The sequence below is a fragment of the Calidris pugnax genome, unplaced genomic scaffold (genome assembly GCF_001431845.1).
Source record: "Calidris pugnax isolate Ruff unplaced genomic scaffold, ASM143184v1 scaffold17, whole genome shotgun sequence".
Classification (NCBI taxonomy): Eukaryota; Metazoa; Chordata; class Aves; order Charadriiformes; family Scolopacidae; genus Calidris; species Calidris pugnax.
The window spans coordinates 5,456,309-5,478,328 of record NW_015090794.1 but is presented as its reverse complement, the minus strand read 5'-3'; the positions used below and the strand labels follow the sequence as shown (position 1 = coordinate 5,478,328).

The 22,020-nt window shown below is 39.4% G+C and overlaps 2 protein-coding genes across 4 annotated transcripts in view; one reads left to right on the top strand and one right to left on the bottom strand.

Annotated features, from left to right (window-relative positions):
• Positions 1–723: 723 nt before the first annotated feature.
• On the bottom strand, positions 724–11,247 carry KNOP1 (lysine-rich nucleolar protein 1). 3 transcript variants are annotated; one of them, XM_014936724.1, is made up of 6 exons: positions 11,190–11,247; positions 8,470–9,901; positions 4,693–4,761; positions 4,111–4,188; positions 1,177–1,217; positions 724–1,092 (listed from the first exon to the last, which is right to left on the bottom strand). In XM_014936724.1, exons 2-6 carry the CDS (start codon positions 9,898–9,900, stop codon positions 822–824), a joined length of 1,890 nt encoding a protein of 629 aa, XP_014792210.1. In that variant the 5' UTR covers position 9,901; positions 11,190–11,247; the 3' UTR covers positions 724–821. The 3 variants fall into 3 exon arrangements, with proteins under 3 accessions (XP_014792210.1, XP_014792209.1, XP_014792211.1); XM_014936723.1 differs by lacking the exons at positions 724–1,092; positions 1,177–1,217 and adding an exon at positions 1,333–1,742; XM_014936725.1 differs by lacking the exons at positions 724–1,092; positions 1,177–1,217; positions 4,111–4,188 and adding an exon at positions 1,333–1,742.
• A 63-nt stretch (positions 11,248–11,310) lies between these two features.
• The window catches only part of IQCK (IQ motif containing K), a 40,007-nt gene continuing 29,297 nt past the window's right edge, over positions 11,311–22,020 (top strand). Inside the window, exons 1-6 of the mRNA XM_014936612.1 lie at positions 11,311–11,347; positions 12,673–12,728; positions 14,025–14,163; positions 15,805–15,902; positions 21,759–21,811; positions 21,934–22,011. Coding sequence (XP_014792098.1) covers positions 11,311–11,347; positions 12,673–12,728; positions 14,025–14,163; positions 15,805–15,902; positions 21,759–21,811; positions 21,934–22,011 — 461 coding nt within the window. The remainder of the gene's footprint in view (positions 11,348–12,672; positions 12,729–14,024; positions 14,164–15,804; positions 15,903–21,758; positions 21,812–21,933; positions 22,012–22,020) is intronic.

Sequence of the window (22,020 nt, the reverse complement as noted above, 5' to 3'; positions counted from 1 at the left end):
ACTGGTTTGGATCCTTGAATTCTGAATGTGACAAATGCAGTGTCGTATTTTGTACTCTTATTAAAAAGCCAGTGAAGGTACAGGTGGTCTGAAAATCCAAAGGTTAGAAATTTCATTCACATTGATGTATAGTGAACCCAAAAAGCACATTATTAAAATTACCTTGCTTTCTTTACTTTAGGAAGTTTAGATCCATAGATTTGGTGCTGCTGTGCAGAAAGCGTTTACCTGCTTTTACAGGTAACAGCTGCTTGAAAATCCAACTGCCAGAGCGTAGTTGAAATACAGGATGTTCCACACTATTCATTATTATGAATGTGATAGATATGAAGATGATAGAAGAAACTACTTTCTAAGTTAAGTCTCCCTTCATAAAATTTGTAGGCGTACCAGTAGTGTTCCTTCGAAGTAAAACACCATCACTTTTTATCACTCGCTGAGTGTAAAAATGTGAGGATTTTACAGAACATTAAAATCCTTTTGAATCACTGTGATGTAGCTAAAAAGAAATTTATGAAATCAGCATTTTAAAAAAATATTACTATGTTTCAACTTGTTGCAGGCATTGCCCGTATATTTCCAATCTTTGAAGGACACCATCTCTTGCCTTGTAGAAAACATTGTAAAGGTTTTGAAAACTTACTGTTTAGCTGAAGTGAGGGCCCAGCTCCACATAATCTGGCGTATGCAGTTAAAAACCTGTACTAAAAGAAGTGCCTCAAATTTCTTAAACATTACATATTTTATTTCAAGTAAAAAGATGGGGAAAGTGAAAATAAATTTGCCTGTTGAATTTTCATTCTTTTTATTACTTCAGAGTTTTAATCTTCAAATTTTATAGATCTAGTAGTATATTTGTCTATGTATACTTTTTTGTTGGCAGCAGGTTGAAATCCAAGACCAATTCCTCTATGTTGCTTCAAGTCCATCGCTTTATCGAATTCCATCTTCAGAGCCTGCTGTAACTTCTCCTCCCCTTCCTTGTTCAGAGCCATGTTTGGTTTGTTTGTAGTTGCTGAGAGATTTTGGATGGGCACAGAGCCCTTTTTGAAGCCACCCATCAGTCTAAAAAACTTCATTTCTTCCTCAGAACTTTGAAAAGCAGCTGTACTCCACTGGCCGAACTTTGTACCCTGTGAAGAAAAAACAGGTTAACACTAAAATTAAAGACAATAACTTTGAAAAGCAGCTGTACTCCACTGGCCAAACTTTGTACCCTGTGAAGCAAAACCAGGTTAACACTAAAATTAAACAATACCAAGAAGTGAGGGCCCAGCTCCACATAATCTGGCGTATGCAGTTAAAAACCTGTACTAAAAGAAGTGCCTCAAATTTCTTAAACATTACATATTTTATTTCAAGTAAAAAGATGGGGAAAGTGAAAATAAATTTGCCTGTTGAATTTTCATTCTTTTTATTACTTCAGAGTTTTAATCTTCAAATTTTATAGATCTAGTAGTATATTTGTCTATGTATACTTTTTTGTTGGCAGCAGGTTGAAATCCAAGACCAATTCCTCTATGTTGCTTCAAGTCCATCGCTTTATCGAATTCCATCTTCAGAGCCTGCTGTAACTTCTCCTCCCCTTCCTTGTTCAGAGCCATGTTTGGTTTGTTTGTAGTTGCTGAGAGATTTTGGATGGGCACAGAGCCCTTTTTGAAGCCACCCATCAGTCTAAAAAACTTCATTTCTTCCTCAGAACTTTGAAAAGCAGCTGTACTCCACTGGCCGAACTTTGTACCCTGTGAAGAAAAAACAGGTTAACACTAAAATTAAAGACAATCCAAGGAAGACAATCTCTGGCTGTGCCAGAACAGAGCCAGCTACAGAAACGTGACAGGGCTGCCAAAGGTGGGAAGCAGTCATTCCATGGGCAGTACCTCTCAAAGGACACAGTAAAAGAATGACATCACCCTGCATGAGTGCATCTTCATTAGCATTTCAGTTCATTTCACCTGGAGACAGGGTTTAATGCACTTTCCGAATCTCCTTTCCCTCTGTCTTTAGGAATCTTGACTTCTGTGCTCTCTGGGTAATACCCACCTAGCTCATAGAGCCAGACATTACCCGACCTCTTATTCCCAGACAACTGTCAGACTTAATCCTCTTTCACTCCGTCACTTCACACTGTTAAGGTTTATTTTCCCAGTGCCTAGTTAGGTAGCTCCTGTTTTCAGCAGTGTTTTGTTATATTAGTTTTGGAGACAGTGCTCAATCTGGTGCATATGCTTTAAGTAATACTTGCATTCTCATCCCACTAATTACCACTAATATTGCAAGGGTGCAAAAACTGAGAGCATACCCTTATCCAACACGTCTAAATATAGGTCTCTTAAAGCCTCCCCTCCCTTGCACTTTGCCATTCCTTAACTCTGCCTTTCACTGGATTCTTTGAACTAGTTCACTCCAGGATTTTTGTCTGCAGATACTGGCTCTTTTCTGAGAATAGAGGTAATGTCCAAGTAAAATCAGAATTTGGCTGTTTGTGGACAACCCAAGATACATCATAGGATTTGCAAAGCTTATGAACTTGGCTTACCTAAGAAAGGCTTCATTATCTATGGATCTTATTTGACTCCTGAGCTATAGGTAGGAGCTGTGCAGTCATTTGTAACTATTTCTGGCAGGACCGCTACTCCCAATCTTTTCTTTAAAATGAGGGGTGATATTAAATAGAGGAATGTTTGGTCGTTAATTAAACAGACTGAGCTGGCTACATCAAAGGAAAAAACATGAGTTTAGTGGTGTGTTTATATCAGCCTGAAATCCTTCCAACTGAACAGTTGTAGCTTGCATGAAACAGTCATTCTCCACTAGACAGCCAACATAACACACAGCATGCTACGCAATATTGCAGGCAAGCTGGAGCAGGTTTTTTTAAGTTAAAAAAATGCAAGGCTGGAGTATCATTCCGTATCACAGGCCAGAATATCTGCCATTAAAAGAAAACTATCTATAATACTTTAGTATTTTTACCTTGCTCAAAGACAAGTTGCTGTGTAAGCCCAGGTCTGTGACACAGACGTGTGCACACGTACACACATATATGTGTCCCCCCTTTGGAATGGGAGACATCTGCACAGATGCAAAAATAATTATGGCTTGTCAAACCCTCTAATTTTTTTAAAGTGAATTGCTGGCAGGCACTATGCACAGCTCTTACAGCAGCATTTCCAGCTCACTCTTTGTGAAGCTGATTAATTAGTTTTCATAGCTTCTATTCTGCTGCATAGGACTAAACAGAGACAGATCAGCACCAAAGAACAGAGATCCCCTGCCAAGGATGTCATTTCTCTAAATGATTTCAGAGACTATTAGATAGATGCAGTTCCAGAGCTATTGGAGCCTGCCTCCCTCTCTGTAAAAACCGACAGGAGTTGCTTCTGGCATTTGTTTGAGGTATATACCAACTTTCTAGGCATCTGGCAGTCTTGTGAAACAACCAAGAATCCCGAATTACAAGCAAAGCTTTCTTTCCTCCTCAATCTTCCTACCCCTGCTGAACACCACTGCAGCAGCTCCCACCACCTTACTGCAAACCTGTCAGGAGGCAGGCTAAGGAGGATGCAAAAGCAAAGAATAAAGAATCATCTTTCAAAGAGATGGAGGAAAGAAGTAGAAGTTAGAAGAGGACTGACTGTAAATATCACACGTGTATTATCAGTTGTCACCCCTTTCTACTATTCCTTGAGCACCCCCTGTTTCTGAATGTCTGCAGTCTGCCAGACAATTCAGCTACAACTCAGGGACTGCTATATCCATAGCCTAGAATTATTTATATTTCACACTAAGCAGAAAATGCTTCTGTAGCAATTTGTCATGGCTCATTCTCTAGGGGAACCAGAGAAAAAGTTGGTTTTGAGGACTGATGATGGGAATTAGAGCTCTGTAAAATGCCAACTGCTGCTGGAGTTCACTGGTCAGGTCCAGACTCTTCTGGGATTGTCCTGACTTGTTCTATAGCATGACCTTAAATTTACAGTCAGAAGGAAGGCTGTTCTTCCAAGCCATGTACCTGAGCCACATTCAAAAAAGACTGCAGTGCTTTTTTCAGGAACTTGCTCTGGGACACAGTATTTCCATCAGATCAAGGTCTAAGTTCATACATACCCGATCCACTTTGGGACTGAAACCCTTAGTTTTGCCAGATTCTCTATCGATTTCTTCTTGCAGAGCCTGCCGCCTCACCTAGCACGCAGAAAAAACAGCACAAGACACTATCTTCTGTGTGTTAAATGACAGTTAATTTAATTCACAATGGAAAGGGAAGAACAAAATAATTAGTTATCTTCAGAGTTTTGCAAGGATAATTAAAAGGTTATGTGTGATCCTTTTACACACACAACATGAGAACTGTGGTTTTTCTAGTGGTATTTTAAATGAACGTTTTGCTGTATCAATCAGATATGTTTAATCTTCTAACTGCAGGTAAGAGCTACACTGAAACTGCCAACATTGATGAGAGGCAAAGAAACCTGTGTATCACCTAATAAGCTACTTAGAAGCTTCTAATAAGCCTGGAGTTGTATGTTTTGGACTTAACCCATGGAAGGTAAAGCACATTTTAAGCAGAGCTCTGTTTAGGGAAATCTTGGCACAGGCAAGCAACAAAGCAGGTTTTTTGTTACAAATTCTATCCATACATTAAATGCTGACTTGCTTTAAATCTTAGACAATTAAGACAAAGCATACCTTGTCTATGTTAATTTCATCACAGTTTCCTTTTTTTTCCTGCACAATAGTTACATCATCTTCGTGTTCCTGTAAAACAGGAAAAGACTCGTATGAATATTTTTATTCATTCTGGTTAATTAGAATTTACAAAGCTCTGGCCATGACAGTAGTAAAAACGCTAAGCAATACAGTAGTACCGTTCTGGAGCAAGAAATAGTCAGATCTAAGCTAGAAATGCCAATTAAACCTGTGTACACCTATGGAGAGACTTTCTCCCCTAGGAAGATACCCTTTTTTAACAAAGAGGATAAAAGATTTTTTTAAAATTCACACATTAAAAGGGACCTGCCAACATCACTTGCACATATAGTAACATTTGCAGACAGGGTCACTTCCAGTGAAACTGTTTTATAGAAGTTTAAATTTATACCTGAAAATAGGGACAGAAAGAGTGAAAGTTAAAAAAAAAATAAAAATTTGGTGGTAAGATAATGGCCCCTCTGAAGGCACAGGACAAGCTTGAGGCTTGTTGACCCAAATAGCAACTTCAAAGAACAAAAAGAAAACCCAAACAATTGGGAGGCAGCTGCATTGTGTGCCATCTTGTACAAATGCAGAGGAGACGATGGTCCCCAGGAAGCTTCCAGTCTGGAAGGAGCACAGGGAGAGGCGTGACACGTACATAAAGTGTCTCCTACAATGGCAGCAAACAGCACGTTAGTTCCACAGAGGAACGTGAGGATCAGGGAGCTGATGTGAGGAGACAGAGGAGCTCCGGCAGGGATGGAGGGGCAGGAGGTAGATCAGTGGGAGAGTCCATAGGCAGCCAGACACCAATAACTCTGCCACCAACCAGAGCCCTTCAGCAGCTTCTGCTCCCATTGACTGGCATTTCTAGATCATTGCCCTCAGCCTTTCTTTTCCAAATTTGTAATAAGGATAAGATTTTTGGGCATCCAGTGTAACAGGATAAGTAGTAAGTCCAGGATAGTGGTAAATTAGAGCCATAAGCTTTAGACCAACCTGGAAAAGCTGGCCAAAGTGAAGATCTATTGATACAGCTACCATAATAATCCAAGCATGAAATAGCCAGGGAACACTAAGACAAGGAAAGGATTTGTAACTTACTTCTGTCAGCAGAAGCTGCTGTTACTTTTTTGAGTGTTTGCAGGTTTATTTAAAGCCATGAATAATTTACCTCCTTTTCCAAAGCTACCTTTTATACATTGATTTCACACACACACACAAGTACACACACCATTAAAAATGTGAGAACAGTCTGCAATAAGAAGAGCTCATTCTCTTGGATGAGAAGAAAAAACCCAAAACCTAAAAACAAGCCCCAATTTATTTCTAGATGGCCTGGTACTGTCTTTTCAGATCTCTTCAAACAAGTAGGAAAACTGTTGTGACAGGATTCCGCAAACAGCTGCAACGTATTTGGTTTTTTTTTTTTAGCTGGAAGGTCAAGTGGCAGATGAGGAAGGGGGCACCCCCTTCCCTGCTGTTTCCCATCCGTTGCTGACCGGCTGACGGCTCCTGCGTGGCAGAAATCACCCCTCTCTGGAGGTGTGCCAGTCCCCCAGCGTCATGGAAGGGCAGCGCAGTCACACACGGCAGGATTATGCTCTCTGCAAGCAAACAACTGCAAAGAAGTAAACCGAGTCCTCACTCCTCCTCACTCTGCCCAAGCTGACTGCAATGGCATGCAGTTGGGAAAACGGTATTAAGTGGGTATCGCTCCACATTGTCTTTTAAAACTTACTCTTTTGCTTGCTGCAGAAGCCCAACAGAGGATTTTTCAAGGCATACATCATGTGTGTGACACACTAGAGACTAGAAAATGGCACAGTAAAACGAAGTCCAGGTTATCAGCCATGTATTACGGCAGTGTCTTTTGGCCTGGCAGGAACTATATTTCCCTAGGACTGATTTACCCAAGCTTTTCAATCTTCAGGAGAATTTCTCTGAAATAGTTTTTATTATTAAAGGACTGAGCTGAATACAGGGAAGAGAAACAAAACACGCATCACCCTATGCCCTTCTCCTTAATTGTTTGCGAAGCATTTGCTGTGGTTTCCATTGTAATTGGTCCCCCCCCTCAGGAAGGTTTACTTCTTGTTGTTAGGCTCATTTTGTCTCCACAGAATGTGAGCAGCTGCAAGAATCCAAATAATGTCTAAGAGTCTCAAAAAGACAATGTCAATTTAATTAGAAAATATATCCCAGCAACAAAACCAGCTTGTCCTTTGAAAGGTCAAGAGGAGAAACCTCAGTAAAAAGCCCCAAGCATCTGCTCACCTAATGACTGATGCGCATACATACTCCCAACACAAACCTTTGGGGAAAATACCTGTATCTGGGTCTCCACAAAGGCTGAAGAACCTGTTTATATAAATCTATACTTAATTATTAGCACTAGACCCCAGAAAGCTGCCAGGTTTCCACAGAACATGAAGAAACTGCATATGTGAGTGCATAACACTTACAACGCTCCTGACACCCTGAAGTGTGTTTGAGAGGCAGGTAGCACCAGCACTAGTTTACAAAAACCTTCAATGATGCTTCATTAACTAGTGCATGACTTTTAAATAAGCCAAGCATTCCAAGTTCTTGATAAAAAAACAACTGCAGTGTAGTTTCCCCATTAGCTACGAAAAAAAAATAACAAGCTCCTAATGATCTGCAATGCACTCTTTTCAAAGTTGCTTAAGCACCTAAAAATACAGATAGATACCTCTTGAATTTCTCAGCTTCTCGCAGCTTAATTCCCAACCACAACAACAGAGGTTAGGCACGTAGGTACCAACTTTAGGCACTTAAACAGCTTTAAAATATGACACTAATCAGATTTTAAAAAAGAAGTAAATTAAAATAAAAAAAAAAAAGCTAAAGCAATAAACCAGGTCTTAATAGTATAATTTTTGGAAAAAAATAATCAAAGAAGAAACCTCTGTATTTCAAATCTTTCACCAGTTCTTCTCCATGTTTGCTTCACTTCAGCAACAGCAGTACTGCGAGGCTCTGGGATGGGATTTCCTCTAACAGTCACCCTGGATACAATTCCAGTTACCTTCAGTTATAATTTACACAGCTCTCATATCTATCTATTTTCTTGCACTGATTTTTTTTTTTTTAATTAAGAATTTGTGTTTAGGTTGTTCTCTAGTATTTTTCTGTCAGAACTTACACATCTATGCTCATGGCCTAGTCTACACTTGTGATTCTTAGGATTTTCTCTAAAGTTTTGTCCAAGTTAGACAACAGGTTTTGGCTAAGTTTGCCCCTTGTTTCTAACACTATGCAATTTCAGCAGCAACAGCAGCAAAAGCTTGAGGAAAAGTCTAACAAACACAATGAGATGCACTCGTGCTGCCAGTGTTTGCAACCTGCTCACCTTAAATGACATAGTATTAAAATCCTGTTTTATAGGAGTGTTGCCCCTTTGCTTAAATTGTTGCCCCTTAAAAAGGGACAGAAGGGCATCTGACTGTACATACTAGTTTTCTTTTTGTGCCAGTACTTGCTGTTTGTTCTAATATGTGATTTACACATTTTACATTTTCACAACTGAAACACTGGAAGACTGAAGCAGGAGGCATTAAAAATACTTACCCGTTTCACTACTACTACATGCTGAAATCAACAGCTCAGCTGATCCTGCTTCTCAAAAACCAAAATGTAACCTATGGGTCTGAACAGGGAGAACAGCCAGCAAAACAGGAAACTGCCTGCCTAGAAACTTTCAATGCCTCAGCAGGAGGGCACAAAGATACACTCTTCTTTACAACTTACCAGTGCCTTATTTCCCGGGTCTTCTCTTTTGATCTTTTTCTTTTTTGTATTTGCTTCTGAACCTGGTTCTTCAGCAGAGTCCTGTGGTACTTCTTTTTTTCTTTTTTTCCTTTTTTTGTCACAGAACAAATGATTACTGGTGCATAATACCCTATCTACAACAACCCCAGTGACACATTCAGCTCGCTTCATTTCACTCTCTTTGTTCTTTTTACTGCTTTCTAGTAGAGTTATTTTTTGGCTTTTAGATGCACTGTCATTGCTTAAATAAACTTTTGTATATGTTGTTTCCTCCTCCTCTTTCTGAATCTTCTTTTTCTTTTTCTTCTCAATTACTTCATTATTATCCTTGATATGCTTCCTGGATTTTTTTCCAGAAAGCAATTTTTCTTCAGACTCAACTTCTTGCTCTACAGGGAGATGCTTATCAGGAGCCCTGTGACTGTAGCCTTGGTCATCTTCACATGTTAAGGAAGAAACATCTTTGCTTCTCTTCTTCTTCTTCTTGGTCTCTCTGATACTTTCAGAGTTCTCAGACATGTCCTCTTCCCCTCTATTTGTCAATATGGTTTCCTGGAAATTCTTTCTTTGCCTTTTGCTGAAGTCACTTAATGCAATGGGGCTGTCAGGAACTCCATAGGTGTTGTCCTGAGTATCTGCTAGTGGTAAAAAGGAGTTGGACTTATCTTTTTTTTTCTTCCTCTTCTTTCTTCTCACGTAATTCTCCCCATCATTCTGGATAATATCTGTTCCATGGTTTTCGCCAGTAAAAGCTTTTTCTTCTGAAATGTATTTGTGTGGTTTTTTATGAACTTTTTCTGACTGTTTATGTTCACTGTCCTGGATATTCTCTAATGAAAAAGAAAAATTATTTTTCTTCTTTTTTTTCTTAGTTACTTCCTTTTTTTTCTCAGTTACTTCATCATCCAATTCTAAATTCAAAGCAGTATTTTTTCTACTTTTTTTAAAAGCATATTCATTTTCCTTTGTACCATCTGTATGATGATTTGAAAGCTCTGCATCACTACTCTCATTATTCCCCAATGATAAGTAGGAATGACATTGAACTTTTTTTTTCTTCTTTTTGAGAATTTTAATTTCTCCTTGAGCTTCTGAATCCAGATGGCCGCCTACATTCACAAAGCTTTCTGAAGGTACTTCTTCCAGTAATTCAGAGTCAACTTTCTTTTTCTTGTTTTTCTTCTTCTTCTTCTTCTTCAGTTCTAATTGATCTATACAGTTATCTTCTATTAAATTTTCCTTTTTCCTTACCTTTGTTTTTGTCTCAAGCTGGTTGTCACCCTCAGTTTTAAGGACAGTTTGAACATCTTCCTCAATTTTAATGGCAATATGGCTCCTACTACTTTTCACCTTTTTCTTTTCCTGTAGAGGTTCCACATTAACTTCTTTTCTCTTTTTCTTTTTTATCATTCTAAAAAATGAAATGAAGATATGTTAGCGCACTGCTTTAACAAGATGACGCAAGCCCTAGTCTATTTGGTCTTCCTTTATTCTGAAACCATCCCATATCTCACATTGTCCCTGGCACTCTTTTCCCCATTTCAGAGTCTGCTTTTTGTGGTGGGAGGGAACCAGAACTGCAGGGCAGCCCTGAAAAGACAGTCTACTGGAGCGGTGAGGAGGTGATTCTTTTGTTTCATTCTTTATTGCTGTCCTACTTAGTTTGTAACTTTCAATTTGTCTTTTTGACAGCTGCCAAGCATGACATTTTGACAGAAATATCTACCCTCTCTTTCCTGAATGACAAGGCATATACATGTATATAAACCGGTAAGTATAGTTGAGGTGGGTTTCCATGTATGTATGACTTTTCACTTATTTAACAGTGACCTTCACTTTACTGCCTACTTAGCATTACAAGACGCTTTGAAGGCACCTTTTTACTATGAGGGTGGTGAGACACTGGAACAGGTTGCCCAGGGAAGTTGTGGATGCCCCATCCCTGGAGGTGTTCAAGGCCAGGCTGGATGGGGCCTTGAGCAACCTGCTCTAGTGGGAGGTGTCCCTGCCCAGGGCAGGGGGGTTGGAACTAGATGATGTCTGACGTCCCTTCCAACCCTAACCATTCTATGATTCTGCGATTCTATGATTACCCTGAACCCTAACCATTCTATGATTCTATGATTACCCTGTATTTGCTTGTTTGTGGTTTCTCCTCCTTGCTATCCACATCCTTTCCCAGGACATTTCAGCCTAGGAGCAAGTTACAGCAGAGAAGCCTTTGGGACCCAGTGACACTTTCTGCCTTTGCTGAGAAATCTGTTTATTTCGACTTGGTTTCCCATCTCTTACTCAATAACCAATCCACGGGATTTCTCTACCTGCCTCTTGCAAGGCACCCTCTTAAGATCCTTTTAAAAAAGCCCAGGTGAGGCACACTGTGCGTGTATCCGCAGCCATGTCAGGGTTCAAACAACCAGCAGATCTGAGGGCCCCTCCTACCCTCGCTGCCGGCCTGTGCGGGGGGCAGCCGGGCCCAGGGCCGCCCAGGCCTGCGGAGGGGCCGCCCCCCCGGGCCAACCGACCGAACCCGATTTCGGGGCACCCACCCGGCGAGTCGGGGTGCGGGGAGGGGAAAGGCAACCCCACATTCCCCCCCTCCATCTTCCCCCGTTAGACGGGAGCGCCCCGTCACGGCCCCTCTACGCCGGGCAGCACCGGCCTGAGGCGGCCCGCTCCGACCCGGCCCCGCCGCTTACCTGCCGCCGCCCACGTGCAGCGCCCGCCGCCCCGCGCCGACCCGGAAGGGGAACGCGGCCCGCGCCCGCCCCGCGCCGGGGACTGGCGGAGCGGTTGCCGCGGCAACGCGGCTGAGGCGGCATGGCGGCGGGCGGGCTCTGGGAGCGCGTGTGCGCAGGTGGGAGCCGCTCCCCGCGGCCCTTCTTAGGGACGGGGTGGGGGGTCTCTCTCCCCGCGGGGGTGCGGGACTGGCCGGGCCGCACCTCGCCGCCTCGGTCGCTCGGCCTCGTCAAGGCCGCTCCTGGCTGCCGGATCCTGCCCCGCCGTTCCCCCCCAGTGCTGTGGAGACAGGAGCGCAGCCGGGCCTGCGGAGGCGTTGGCTGTGCCGGCCGGGAGAAAAGTGCTAAAAAGCGCCCTGCTCACCCCCGGGAGGGAGCCAGAAAGCGCCTGAGCCCCTGAGCTTTACATTACTTTTCGTTGTTGTCATCTTCTGACAGAAATGTACCTTTGTTTCTGCCGCCAGAAGCGTCCAGCTTCTGTCAGTAGTGTCAGGGCCTGTGGTTGACCATGCAGTTATCTGGGTCCAGCTTTGGATCCCGGTAAGGAGGTGGGTTAACCGGGGGAAAGCAGAGAGGTGACAGTGCGAGTTCAGTGAATACAAAACTTCTGTTATTGGAGTCTGTTTCTAATGGCAAAGGTCTTGGTCCTTTCCTAAAATCTGAGAGCACTGAGAACAGTCAGGAAGCTGAGAGCCCCACACCACAGTTCTGAGGTGTCTGAATGGGTTTCTCCTCAGTTCGTGCCTTATAATGCCTTGAAGTAGATAATTTGCATTAAAACAGCCATTTTAAATAAAGGAATCAGGTTGCTTACTCTAATACAACTCAGCTGAGGCATCTGTTCTACACATGGAAGTAGTGATGCCAGTAAATCTCTTAACTAGAATAGTGAACCTGCTGAGTTTGGCTGTAAGAATTTTCTGTAAGTTTTTTTAATATCAGGGTCATTGTCCTCCTTTATTTTGATTATCCAGATTCACTCGGTAATCTATGTGCCTCATGCACTGCTTTCGTGGGGTTTTTTTGGTTTTTTTTGAAAGTGGAGACAATAATTATTAGTAATGAATTGGGGATTTAATTGCTCATAGCAGAATTCAAGTTGAAAAGCACTGTTATATACTAGTAAAAACAATGGTTAATTCTGTGCAAGCACCTGCATTTTACTTACATTAAAGTATTTTAAATTATGGTTAAAAATCTTTTTCCCAATGAAGAGTTGTTTCATCACTGAGAACCTTGAACTTGACTTAAAACCAAGAGAAGAAGCTCCAGAGTTCTCATTTGTTTTAAAACATTAGATTTCATGTTAAACAAGTATTTGTTGCATACTAATTTTCATTTTTTTGAACCAGAATAAGTACCTTTAGAAAGTAATGTCTGTTTAGAAAAAAATAAATGTTTTTAAAGTCTTCTGAATAAACATCATATTTCTTTTTACTTTTAGAGTATGAAGCAGAACAGCCTCAATTTCCAGATGTTCCCAAATCAGAACGTGGATCTGTGAGTATAGTTCAAGTAAAAATTCTGCATAGGACTGATTTTAATCGATTTTAAATAACTAAATGGGAAAATTAGGTACCCGCAGAATAGACTCATTGATAAATTGAAAGCAAAACTACATTTTGCAAACAGCTTCTGTGAATCAACAAATGTAATCTTCTAAATCATTGCTTTTATTTAAAGCAACTTGGGTAGTGCTAGGCTAAAATTAGATTACCAGCTGTGTTTGGTTTGTACATCTCGCTGTCTTTTTGCTGTGACTGTCTCCTCCGTAGGCAGGACTCTGAAGTGTGCAAGGATCTCCTTTTGGGGGTGTTGCAAGCAGATGCGAGTACTGAAATATGCAGGAGAGGGGAGCAAGCACAGCGAGGGAGTTACGCCTCAATTTCAAATATGTGATAGGTCTCTTAGATGTGTCCATTGAAATTAATGGAATTAAACCTGATCAAAGTTGTTTGAAGCCTAATTTTGACCAAATAACTTCAGTCTAGTAAGATATTTTTTTTTTTTTGGCAAACATTAAAACTTAAGAAGGACAAGCCAGCTTTTCAGTAGCTCATAAGTCCAACTGAATTTCAAAGTGAAACTGTTCAGATGACAATAGTTTTCAGAACACATTTTCACAGCAAACTATAATGGTAGTGCATTCTTTGGGATACCAGGAGGTATCTGCCTTTCGGTAGCAGGTGTAGCTCAGTGTCTGTTAGGAGTGTTCTGCTGGCTCACTGTAACAGTTCCCACACTCCTAAAAACCATATCTTAAATTGTGGACTATCTTTTTCCTGGTATCCATAACTGTTTCTGTATGGGGAACCTTAAGACTTGGATTTGCATCTGCTCTGAATTTGTCTGTTTGTGCTTTGTTTAGAAATAAAGTTTCTTTTCTTTAAAAGGTGAGTGTCTGGACTTCTGAACAATACAGAAAGAAATACTTAAGCTGCTTAGTGGAAAAATACTTCTTCAGAAAATGTGGCCAATTTTAATTTTCAAAGAATTACTATTTCTTACAATGGCTAAAATATTTTTTAAATTGTGATACCTCATCACATTCTCTTAAAAGCAGCCATATACCTTCTGCTAGGTTTGGATGCTTTTATCGTTCTTGAAACTGCAGAATTTTCTAAAGTGTGGTTCTTTCTTTTAAAGTACTCTGAAAATACTGAAATAATATTTAAATTAGAAATTATAAATCCATATTTTTTGAACTGACCTTATAATTTTTCCTGTTGAATCAGCATCTGTATTTTTTTACAGTCTGACTGGCGTATTGATATTGGTTACATTTATCTTGAGCAGGTGTCTTTGGAAGCAGGACTATTGCAGCCCTTACGTATGGAACAATTTTATTCAGCCCCTGCAGCAGATACTGTTGTCCAACAGTCGCTTCCCATAGCCGAGGCAGCCCCCTTTCCAGAACCACCTGATCCAAAAACATGTAAGTAGGAGTATATTATATGGAAACCTACTGTGATTATTTTTCTTGCATTTTGCAAGGGTTTGTCATTTGTTGAATTGAAAGTGTTAAGAGCTACACCACCTTTTCTTAAGTGGAATTTGCTTGATTACTCCCCTGGTCTGTAAACAGGGAACCAGCTTGGCCACTTGGTCAATGGAACAAAGCTCAAATGGTGTGTTACAAATCAGTAGCGTTGTCTAGCTGTTAACATAGTTCTGTTCTCTTCTGAATAAGTGACTTTTTATTTAGCCACTTAAATCAGCAAAAGGTAAGCTTTCTTCCTCTAATTTAATAATGCAAACAAGGTTCAATAGACTAAATAGACAATTGAGTTTGAAAACTGCTTTCAAAATATTGTCTTTGCCTGTCTGATTACGAATTAGAATGGAAAGCTCTAAAGTTTCTTCCATTTTTATCAATTTCTATATTTCAGAAAATTTACCAAGTAGCAATGTATTTTTATTATGCGTCCTAGCCCTCCCTTGTGTCTTTTCTTCTCTTACATTCATTTTTGCTCATTAGGAATTCCTGTTGCTAGTCAGAAGCTGTGTTACCCTTGGCTTTTATGTATATAGTGTCCTTCCAATTCCGAACATTTTCTGGCAATATATGAACCAATTAAAGGCATAAAGCAGAGAATAAATTCAGTGTTTCAGATGTGTTGCCAGAAGACAACGCTTCTGTGACTTAATCTTTACTGACCACACCAGAACCTGAATATTTGCTGAACAGCAGGCACTCTGGCTTTAAATCAAGGACAGCTGCTTGTCTAGAATCCTGACAGGTTGTGTTTGACTCGCCTTTCTGAGGGAAGTGCTCTTACAGCTTCGTTCAGGGTTGTGCTCCCTGTTCCCTCTGGCCCGGTGAACCCGAGTTCCTCCCTGCGCAGTGCCTTCATTGGAAGGGTTAGAAGACTCCTCCCACTTAACCCAGTTTATAAGTTGATGGTGAAAGGTCCCATTAGGGAAGATGGAAATGTGGAGAAAAGCTGAGAAGGAAGGAGAGCTGGAGTCTCTCACTTGAACCCAGATGGCTCTCCTAAGGTGGAAGAATTGGGTATATGGAGTCATGTTCAAATTTCTGAAGGATCTGGCAAGCAGGAAGTAAGTACGATAAAGAAATCACAGCATCACTGAAATATAAACTTTGGTTTTTCTTCTGTCTAGAAAATCAGTTTCATGACCAACCCTATTACTGCAGATTGTAAAGGACATGAGGATAGATACCAAAAGTGGCCTAGCTGCAACAGCACTGAGTTCAGTGCAGGCTAATTTACTTTCTGTCAGGGTAAATTAGTTCACATTGCTTTCCATTTCTGTGGCTAAATGGCTTCTGGTGTCTGAGTTTAGTCATTTAAAACTAAGTCTGACATCTGTGAGGTACACTGTAGTTTGCAGTGTTGATGCACCTTTAGTTTGGAATTTACTCAAGTTGAGGTTGTCTTGGCTGAAGAGAAGCAGAGACAGATCCATGGCTGTATCTGAACCGAATGATTCTGCTCAGTTCAAGCTGTGATGGTATTGATAAAAAGACCAATACCTAGTTTATGATATCTAATGTTTGTCTTTTTGTGAAATCTAAGTGCTTACCTGTAAGTGAATGCTTTACTGTTTTGTGCAGGTTCTCCTCGAGAATACTTAGAGTATTACATATTTCCAGTACTCTTACCCGGAATGGCTGAACTTCTGCATCGAGCAAAGAAGGAAAAGTGTTTTGAGGTTAGTTTTTACTTCAAATCATTGTCAGGAAGTTACTGTTAGGAAGTCAGGAAGCCTTTTATTTCACAGGCAGTATTCTTTATTTGGTCTTTTGCAAGAAAATCAACCACAATAATATGAAATAACATATCATGAGTTGTTTTGAATCTGGTCTTGAGTGTTATTTTGTCCAGTAGTTCAGAACAGATCACTTACTACACATACCTGGTCATTATGACAATCTCTGGCTCACAATGAAACCTCTTTAAATATCCAGTTGTATCTAGCCAAAATAATGTTGTCTTTTAGAGAAACAGGCTTCCTTTCAGATTAATATGCATCACTTATTTGAGAGGGACATAACTAACTTGAATTTTATGTCATTACTCAATTATTTTTGCTGGTCTGGCATCCTAATAGAGGTATATTTTGTATTTTTGCTTTTTAAAATGCTTTTTGCTGGTCTGGCATCCTAATAGAGGTACATTTTGTATTTTTGCTTTTTTATGTAAATTCTATTTAATTAGAAAGCAGGGTATTCAGCATTAATGAGCTTATAAAAATTGTATATTTTAAAGATCATAGTTTGCTAGATATATTTTTATATAATTGTTTTCAGTGTATGTGTGCACAAACATATCCAGGGAGATGTTCCTAACTGTATATAGGGAATCCTTAAAAAAGCATTAGACGTGGTGCAAAACAAAGCTCATTGTATCACCAGAGCCTGACTCACAGCAATAGATTAGGTACTGGGAGTTGTGGGGTCTTCCATCATTTCTGCTATCTTCTCCAACCATAGAAGTGATTTTTTTTTTCTATTTCTTTCCAACTTTCTGCCTAGCATCTACACTTTCCAATGTAAAACTTCTCTATGTTTTTATGCCTGTAGCTGAGCCTCCTCTTACTTGCAGCTTCATAGCATAAAGAGCAATTAATATAAATGACAAAATATCTCCCTTTGTCTACATCACACACGTCTGAGGAATACAGTCTGTGCTCTTGGAGTTACAGATTAAAATGGTGGCAAAGTGAGGAGGACTTTGTATTACTAGTGGGTTATGAATCATCTTGGGTCTTGATCCACCTCTTATGAGCATGTGTATATATGATCACACACATTGTGGAACAATTAGTAAAAATGGCAGGTGTCCTATTTGTCACTGACCTATACGTGCTTGGCACAGCTAAAAATACAGAAAGCTTACCATGCTTGAGTGGACACCCCAAACTTGCATTTCAAATTCAAATCTCTACATGTCATAACAGTAAGTTATTTCAGTTTTTGCTGTCTTCACCAGATTTGTGTGTTTCTGTAAACTGATTGATTTATAGATGTATGTTATGTATTTATAATCTGTGATTAATACAGGTGGAATAGGAAAATGTTTCATTTACATGTCGTTATGGCATGACATCTCCGTACATCATTCCTGCCATCACATTTACATTACCTAGCCAAGAACAGATTGCATATATATATTATTGATCACACTTTTAATGAAATCTGTATTGATTAGTTTGGGCATTTTTTAAAGGAAGCACGTATCCTTTAACAGGAAAAAGGCACATCTTACAGCCAGCTTCAAGTACAGTCCTTGACAGATGTTACATATTTCTGAGGGCAATAAAACAGCACTTAATACAAAAATATGAGAATTCTTAGAAATATTTAAGTTTCAAACTCAGAACAAATCTAAGGTTACTTTGTCTATTTTTAATCTGAGAAACAGAAATTTTGCAGAGCTTCAATAGTATCTAGATTAGAAAGTACCTGTTCTGAAAATGGATTTTGTATAGGTCTGTGTGTTGCTTTATACTAAACTAATAAAAACAATTGTATATTCTCAAGTACAGAACCTTCATAAAAATAAGCACATTTTGTGAAAAGACACTAAGGGATTTTTGTTGTTATATGAAGTGATATCCTGCTATTGGGGAACCAAGTTTAGGAAAGCAAGGTTATGTCAGATGATCATTTTCCACTGTGACATCATTTCTTCTTCCTTTTGAACAATAACTAGTAAAACAATAGCTCCTTGTGCTTGCCATATAACTGAGAATTTGTGTTCTTTTCCATTCTGTCCAGGTGCTTGCACTTGGACATTCCGTTTCCTTATGTGACTTAAATACGTAATTTCTAAGTATACTTTTTTTTTTTCAGAAGAAATTTGTTGCTCCATATGGATTTGGAGCAAAAAAAATACTAGATTTGTATTAAAATGGTTAGTGCAATAAGTGGATCTGATTTTTAGGATCAAAACCAGAGCCCTTAGAAACCCAGACAAAATTAGGGACAGGGAGAATGGATCTTGTGTTAAACACGCTAGAAGATAGCTTCAAAAAATAAGAGCAGAACAAAGAGTAGAAACATTCATGAATTCATGAAAGAACAGAAGAGAAACATGATTAATTGTGATTAAACTAATTGAAATCATGAAGGATGAGAACAGAATATTGGGTTTGAATTTTGGCTATACAGGAGTCATGAAAGCCTGTAAAGGGCAGCTCTGTAGAGTAAACCAGTGGAAGATAAATGGAAGAAGCACTGGAAGAAAGGGAGGAAAAATCAAACTGACTGCAGTCAAAGTTGAATGAGCCTGGGAGAAGAGAGAAGGAATTGTGAGGGAGAACGAAGAGTGGTTTTTTGATGACAGAGAATAAAGGTTTTCATGTTTTGAAGGGAAGATGAATGAGAAGAGAATGAAAAATTAAATAGGAGAGTTATTTAGCAATTTAAATTGTGGCAAGGGAGAGTGGATCATGGGACAAACAGAGGAATTCAAGGAAGAGATTAGAAAAGATGCATCCATGTCTGGAAAGGAAGAATTGTAGAATCAGATGGGAAAGTCAGGAAAGGGAGAGAGTAATGTGAAAGTAGATATTTGTGCGGGAAAGAAATCTGCAAGATCTTATTTGGGTGGTGATATAGAAACAACTTAAACATTTCATTTAAAATAGGCTCTCTTGCATTATGTGGTACGTATAAAGAGTCTGAAAAGCAAAAACCTAGAAGAACCGCCAGCTGCTAGATATATTTGCAGACTTCAGATTCATGTAAATATGAGAACAGTCTGCAGAAGCTTTGTTTTTAAATTAGAGATGAAAGAAACCTATTAGGTTGCCCAGTGTATTCCCTTTCTGATTTCTTTTTCCCTACCATAAGTTCTCCTGTGCTTTGTCCTATCTGCTGTCAAATGTCCCTAGGGAAAACACTATTTTTCTAAGTCTTTTCTCTCATGAGTACTGACTAATGCATTCATTTTTCAGTATTAAAACTTAACAATGTTTAAATGTTTTTACTAGCATAACTCTGACTTTTCTTTCTGGTTAGCAATCACAGCAATGCTGTATCAAACTCTCTAATGGAATATATTATATTTAAAAGTATGATTGATCAAGGAAAGTGAATGGAAGAAGGTTTCCTAATGACTTTGCCATCTCCTGACCACCAGTATTTTTGCATTATTATTACCAAGCACATCATATTTAAACTGAATAGTGGAAAATGAATTCTGAGTATAGTTTATAAGCACATCTGCAGGTTAACAATGCACATTGTGCAGATATTTCCTGTGTTTATCCTGATTCATGTAGCATAGGAGGAATGTGTCAAAGGCAGGTCAATTTATGTCATTTTTTCCCTTCTATAAACGTTGACTGCTGTGCAACTAATGATTTAATTCACTAGCAAAGTGAACTGTTTCCTGGCAAAAAAATAACAAAGTAAAAAAAAGAATCAGTTTGACCAAATTACTCCCTGATAAGTTCACTGGATCTAGCAAGGATAAAGCAAGATGAATTTGATTCCTTTGTTGATGACTGTTTTGACAACGCTGTTCTGATTGTTTTTTCCCGTTGCAAAGGAAAAGCAATTTACTTAAAACAGATTAAATTACAACTGCTAGATTAAATTGAATTTTGTTGTCAAAGTATAGAATTTATTCTCTGAAACAATTCACTAAGTAATGGAACCCAATTGCATACTGCGATTGGGAATAGCTGTGCAAAGACAATCAGACTCTGCTGTTTGTTTTCAGATTCTGTTCAAGTCAAAAATTGTCCATTTAACATTTAAAATGACCCACAGAAAGCTCTCCAGTGAAGGTGTTGGTCTCTTAAAGCTTAGGTGTTTGGCTTCTCAGAACAGTATCTGGTATTAGCGTGACAAGTGTGAAAATTCCTGAAGGAGATGTGTTTCTTGGCAGCCCATCACTCTAATGGAGCGCTACATGAACCCCAAAGCTCTTGTTGTCATGAAAGGGACCATAAAGGCACATGGGGTTCAGCACTGATAATTGTTTTGGGATGTTTTCTTTCTGTTCTGCTCCTTTTTAAAAGAAGTTCTATTTCTTTCTGAGGGAGTCAGACAGTGTGTCTACCAAGAGTAAGATTCACTTAGAAAAGTAAAAGCTTTCCTGGGTATCATCTGGGAATGCTGTGCAGTCCAGCTCTAAATGCACATTTAGTCATCCCCTGGCTACATGAATACTTCGTTTTCTTCACTGTGCAGTCAGCACCTCACATAATGTTCCTCTTCCACTTCACCTGTGCCTGAAGTAATACACTGACCCCCAAATTATGGCATGTGCTAACGTCCCAAACTGAAAGAATTATGCCATGTAGAGCACTTTTTTCTGCCCTTCTATTCACATTCTCCAGTCCTTTTTGCATTGTATTCTTGTAGCACAGGGAGAAACACAGATCATGAGGATAATGCATAGAATAAAGTAATTTGTCATGCATTAGATTTCCAGCTAAATGGCTGCTACTTTGATAAAACACTCAGTGTCTTGTTCTGCAGGCGCTTAATGGCTTTTAGTGTTCACTGCCTGGCCACGTACATCCATAACACAGCCTATGTAAGAGGGCTTCAGAAGATACTAGTCAAGCTCTTCGGTTACTCTGACCAGAAGTCTATGTTATATTCCCCACATCATGGTTACTCTGGTTTGCGATAAGCAGAATTAGCACCTTTACTCATTTATACATTTAATCTGTGAAGATGGAATGTGGAGGGGAAATCTCTTAGAAGAGGAAGGCCCTAATCAGTTCGGTATTGATCAAAATTCGTGCTTTGAATGTTGAGTTCAGAAGCGTTTTTCAGTGTGCAGTGCTGTCCAGCTAAACAGGTACTGACAGCAAGAGGCACTAAGGATGCAGCAAAGCATTCACAACATTTTCTTTGGTGGTGAAGAAGTCTTAGAACCGGGACCAAAGGGCGCAAATGTTGTGCATTGAAGCTCCAGATTTTGAACTTTTTAACCGATTCTCTGTAATGTCCATGGTCTCTGTGTTTGTGGATGTACGTATGCCTTGTTTCTGCCTTCCTTTCTGGACTACCCAACAATTTTGTCTGAGCAGCCATACAATACTCTGCTGTCTGTGTATCCTAAGTATTCACAGCACCTTCAAGCTGGTTCCGTGCAGGGGGAAACAATATTCCATCAATGTTCCTTCTGGGGCTTGGAAGCAATGAAGTATTTTAAGTATGATAATAGAACTTTGAACAAAATGCAAGTAATTTACACCGTATTTCTATAAATGAGTTCTGTTAATTTCTTTGCAATGAGATTACCACTTAGAAAGAACACCATTCAGAGGTATTTGTTATAGCTATCCTGCAGCAAACACCAAGGCAGTACATGTAGAATTTTCTCACTCATTTTTTACTTGACTTGAAAGCGTTCCACAAAATCTCTAAAATTTTGGCTGAGCCACTGACTGTTGGCAGTAGCAATATTAATGTAGACAGAGTAATGTACTGTATATTTTATTTAATAAAAGCAGTCAATTTAGCTTCTGTTCCTCTCCAGTAGTAAAAACATGTGACTAATCCAAAGATAATAAATAATTTGAACCTATCTTCTATTTTAGAGAAGAAGGACCAAATTTATTGCCTGTGATTTCCTAACTGAGTGGTTATACAAGTAAGTTAATTGTGGCTTTTACTATTAATTATGCTCAATGATTCAAAGGCATTAATTTGCAAATAGAATAGCTCCAACTTAAATTAATGAGTTGTTTTCTTCTTTTTTTTTTTTGTTATCAGCAATAATCCAAAGAGGAAAGATGAGTCATTCACAGAATTCTTTTCCATTCCTTTTGTTAACGACTGGCTAAAGGACCAGTAAGTTAC

What these genes read in the sequence shown, in the direction of transcription:
- KNOP1 (XM_014936724.1), bottom strand. Translation starts at nt 9,900, where the DNA reads ATGATAAAAAAGAAAAAGAGAAAAGAAGTTAATGTGGAACCTCTACAG. An exon ending in TCAGTCCCAAAGTGGATCGG is followed by an intron (nt 1,218 to 4,110) that starts GTATGTATGAAC and finishes TTTGCTTCACAG; the next exon opens with GGTACAAAGTTTGGCCAGTG. An exon ending in AGTACAGCTGCTTTTCAAAG is followed by an intron (nt 1,093 to 1,176) that starts TTATTGTCTTTA and finishes TGCTTTTCAAAG; the next exon opens with TTCTGAGGAAGAAATGAAGT.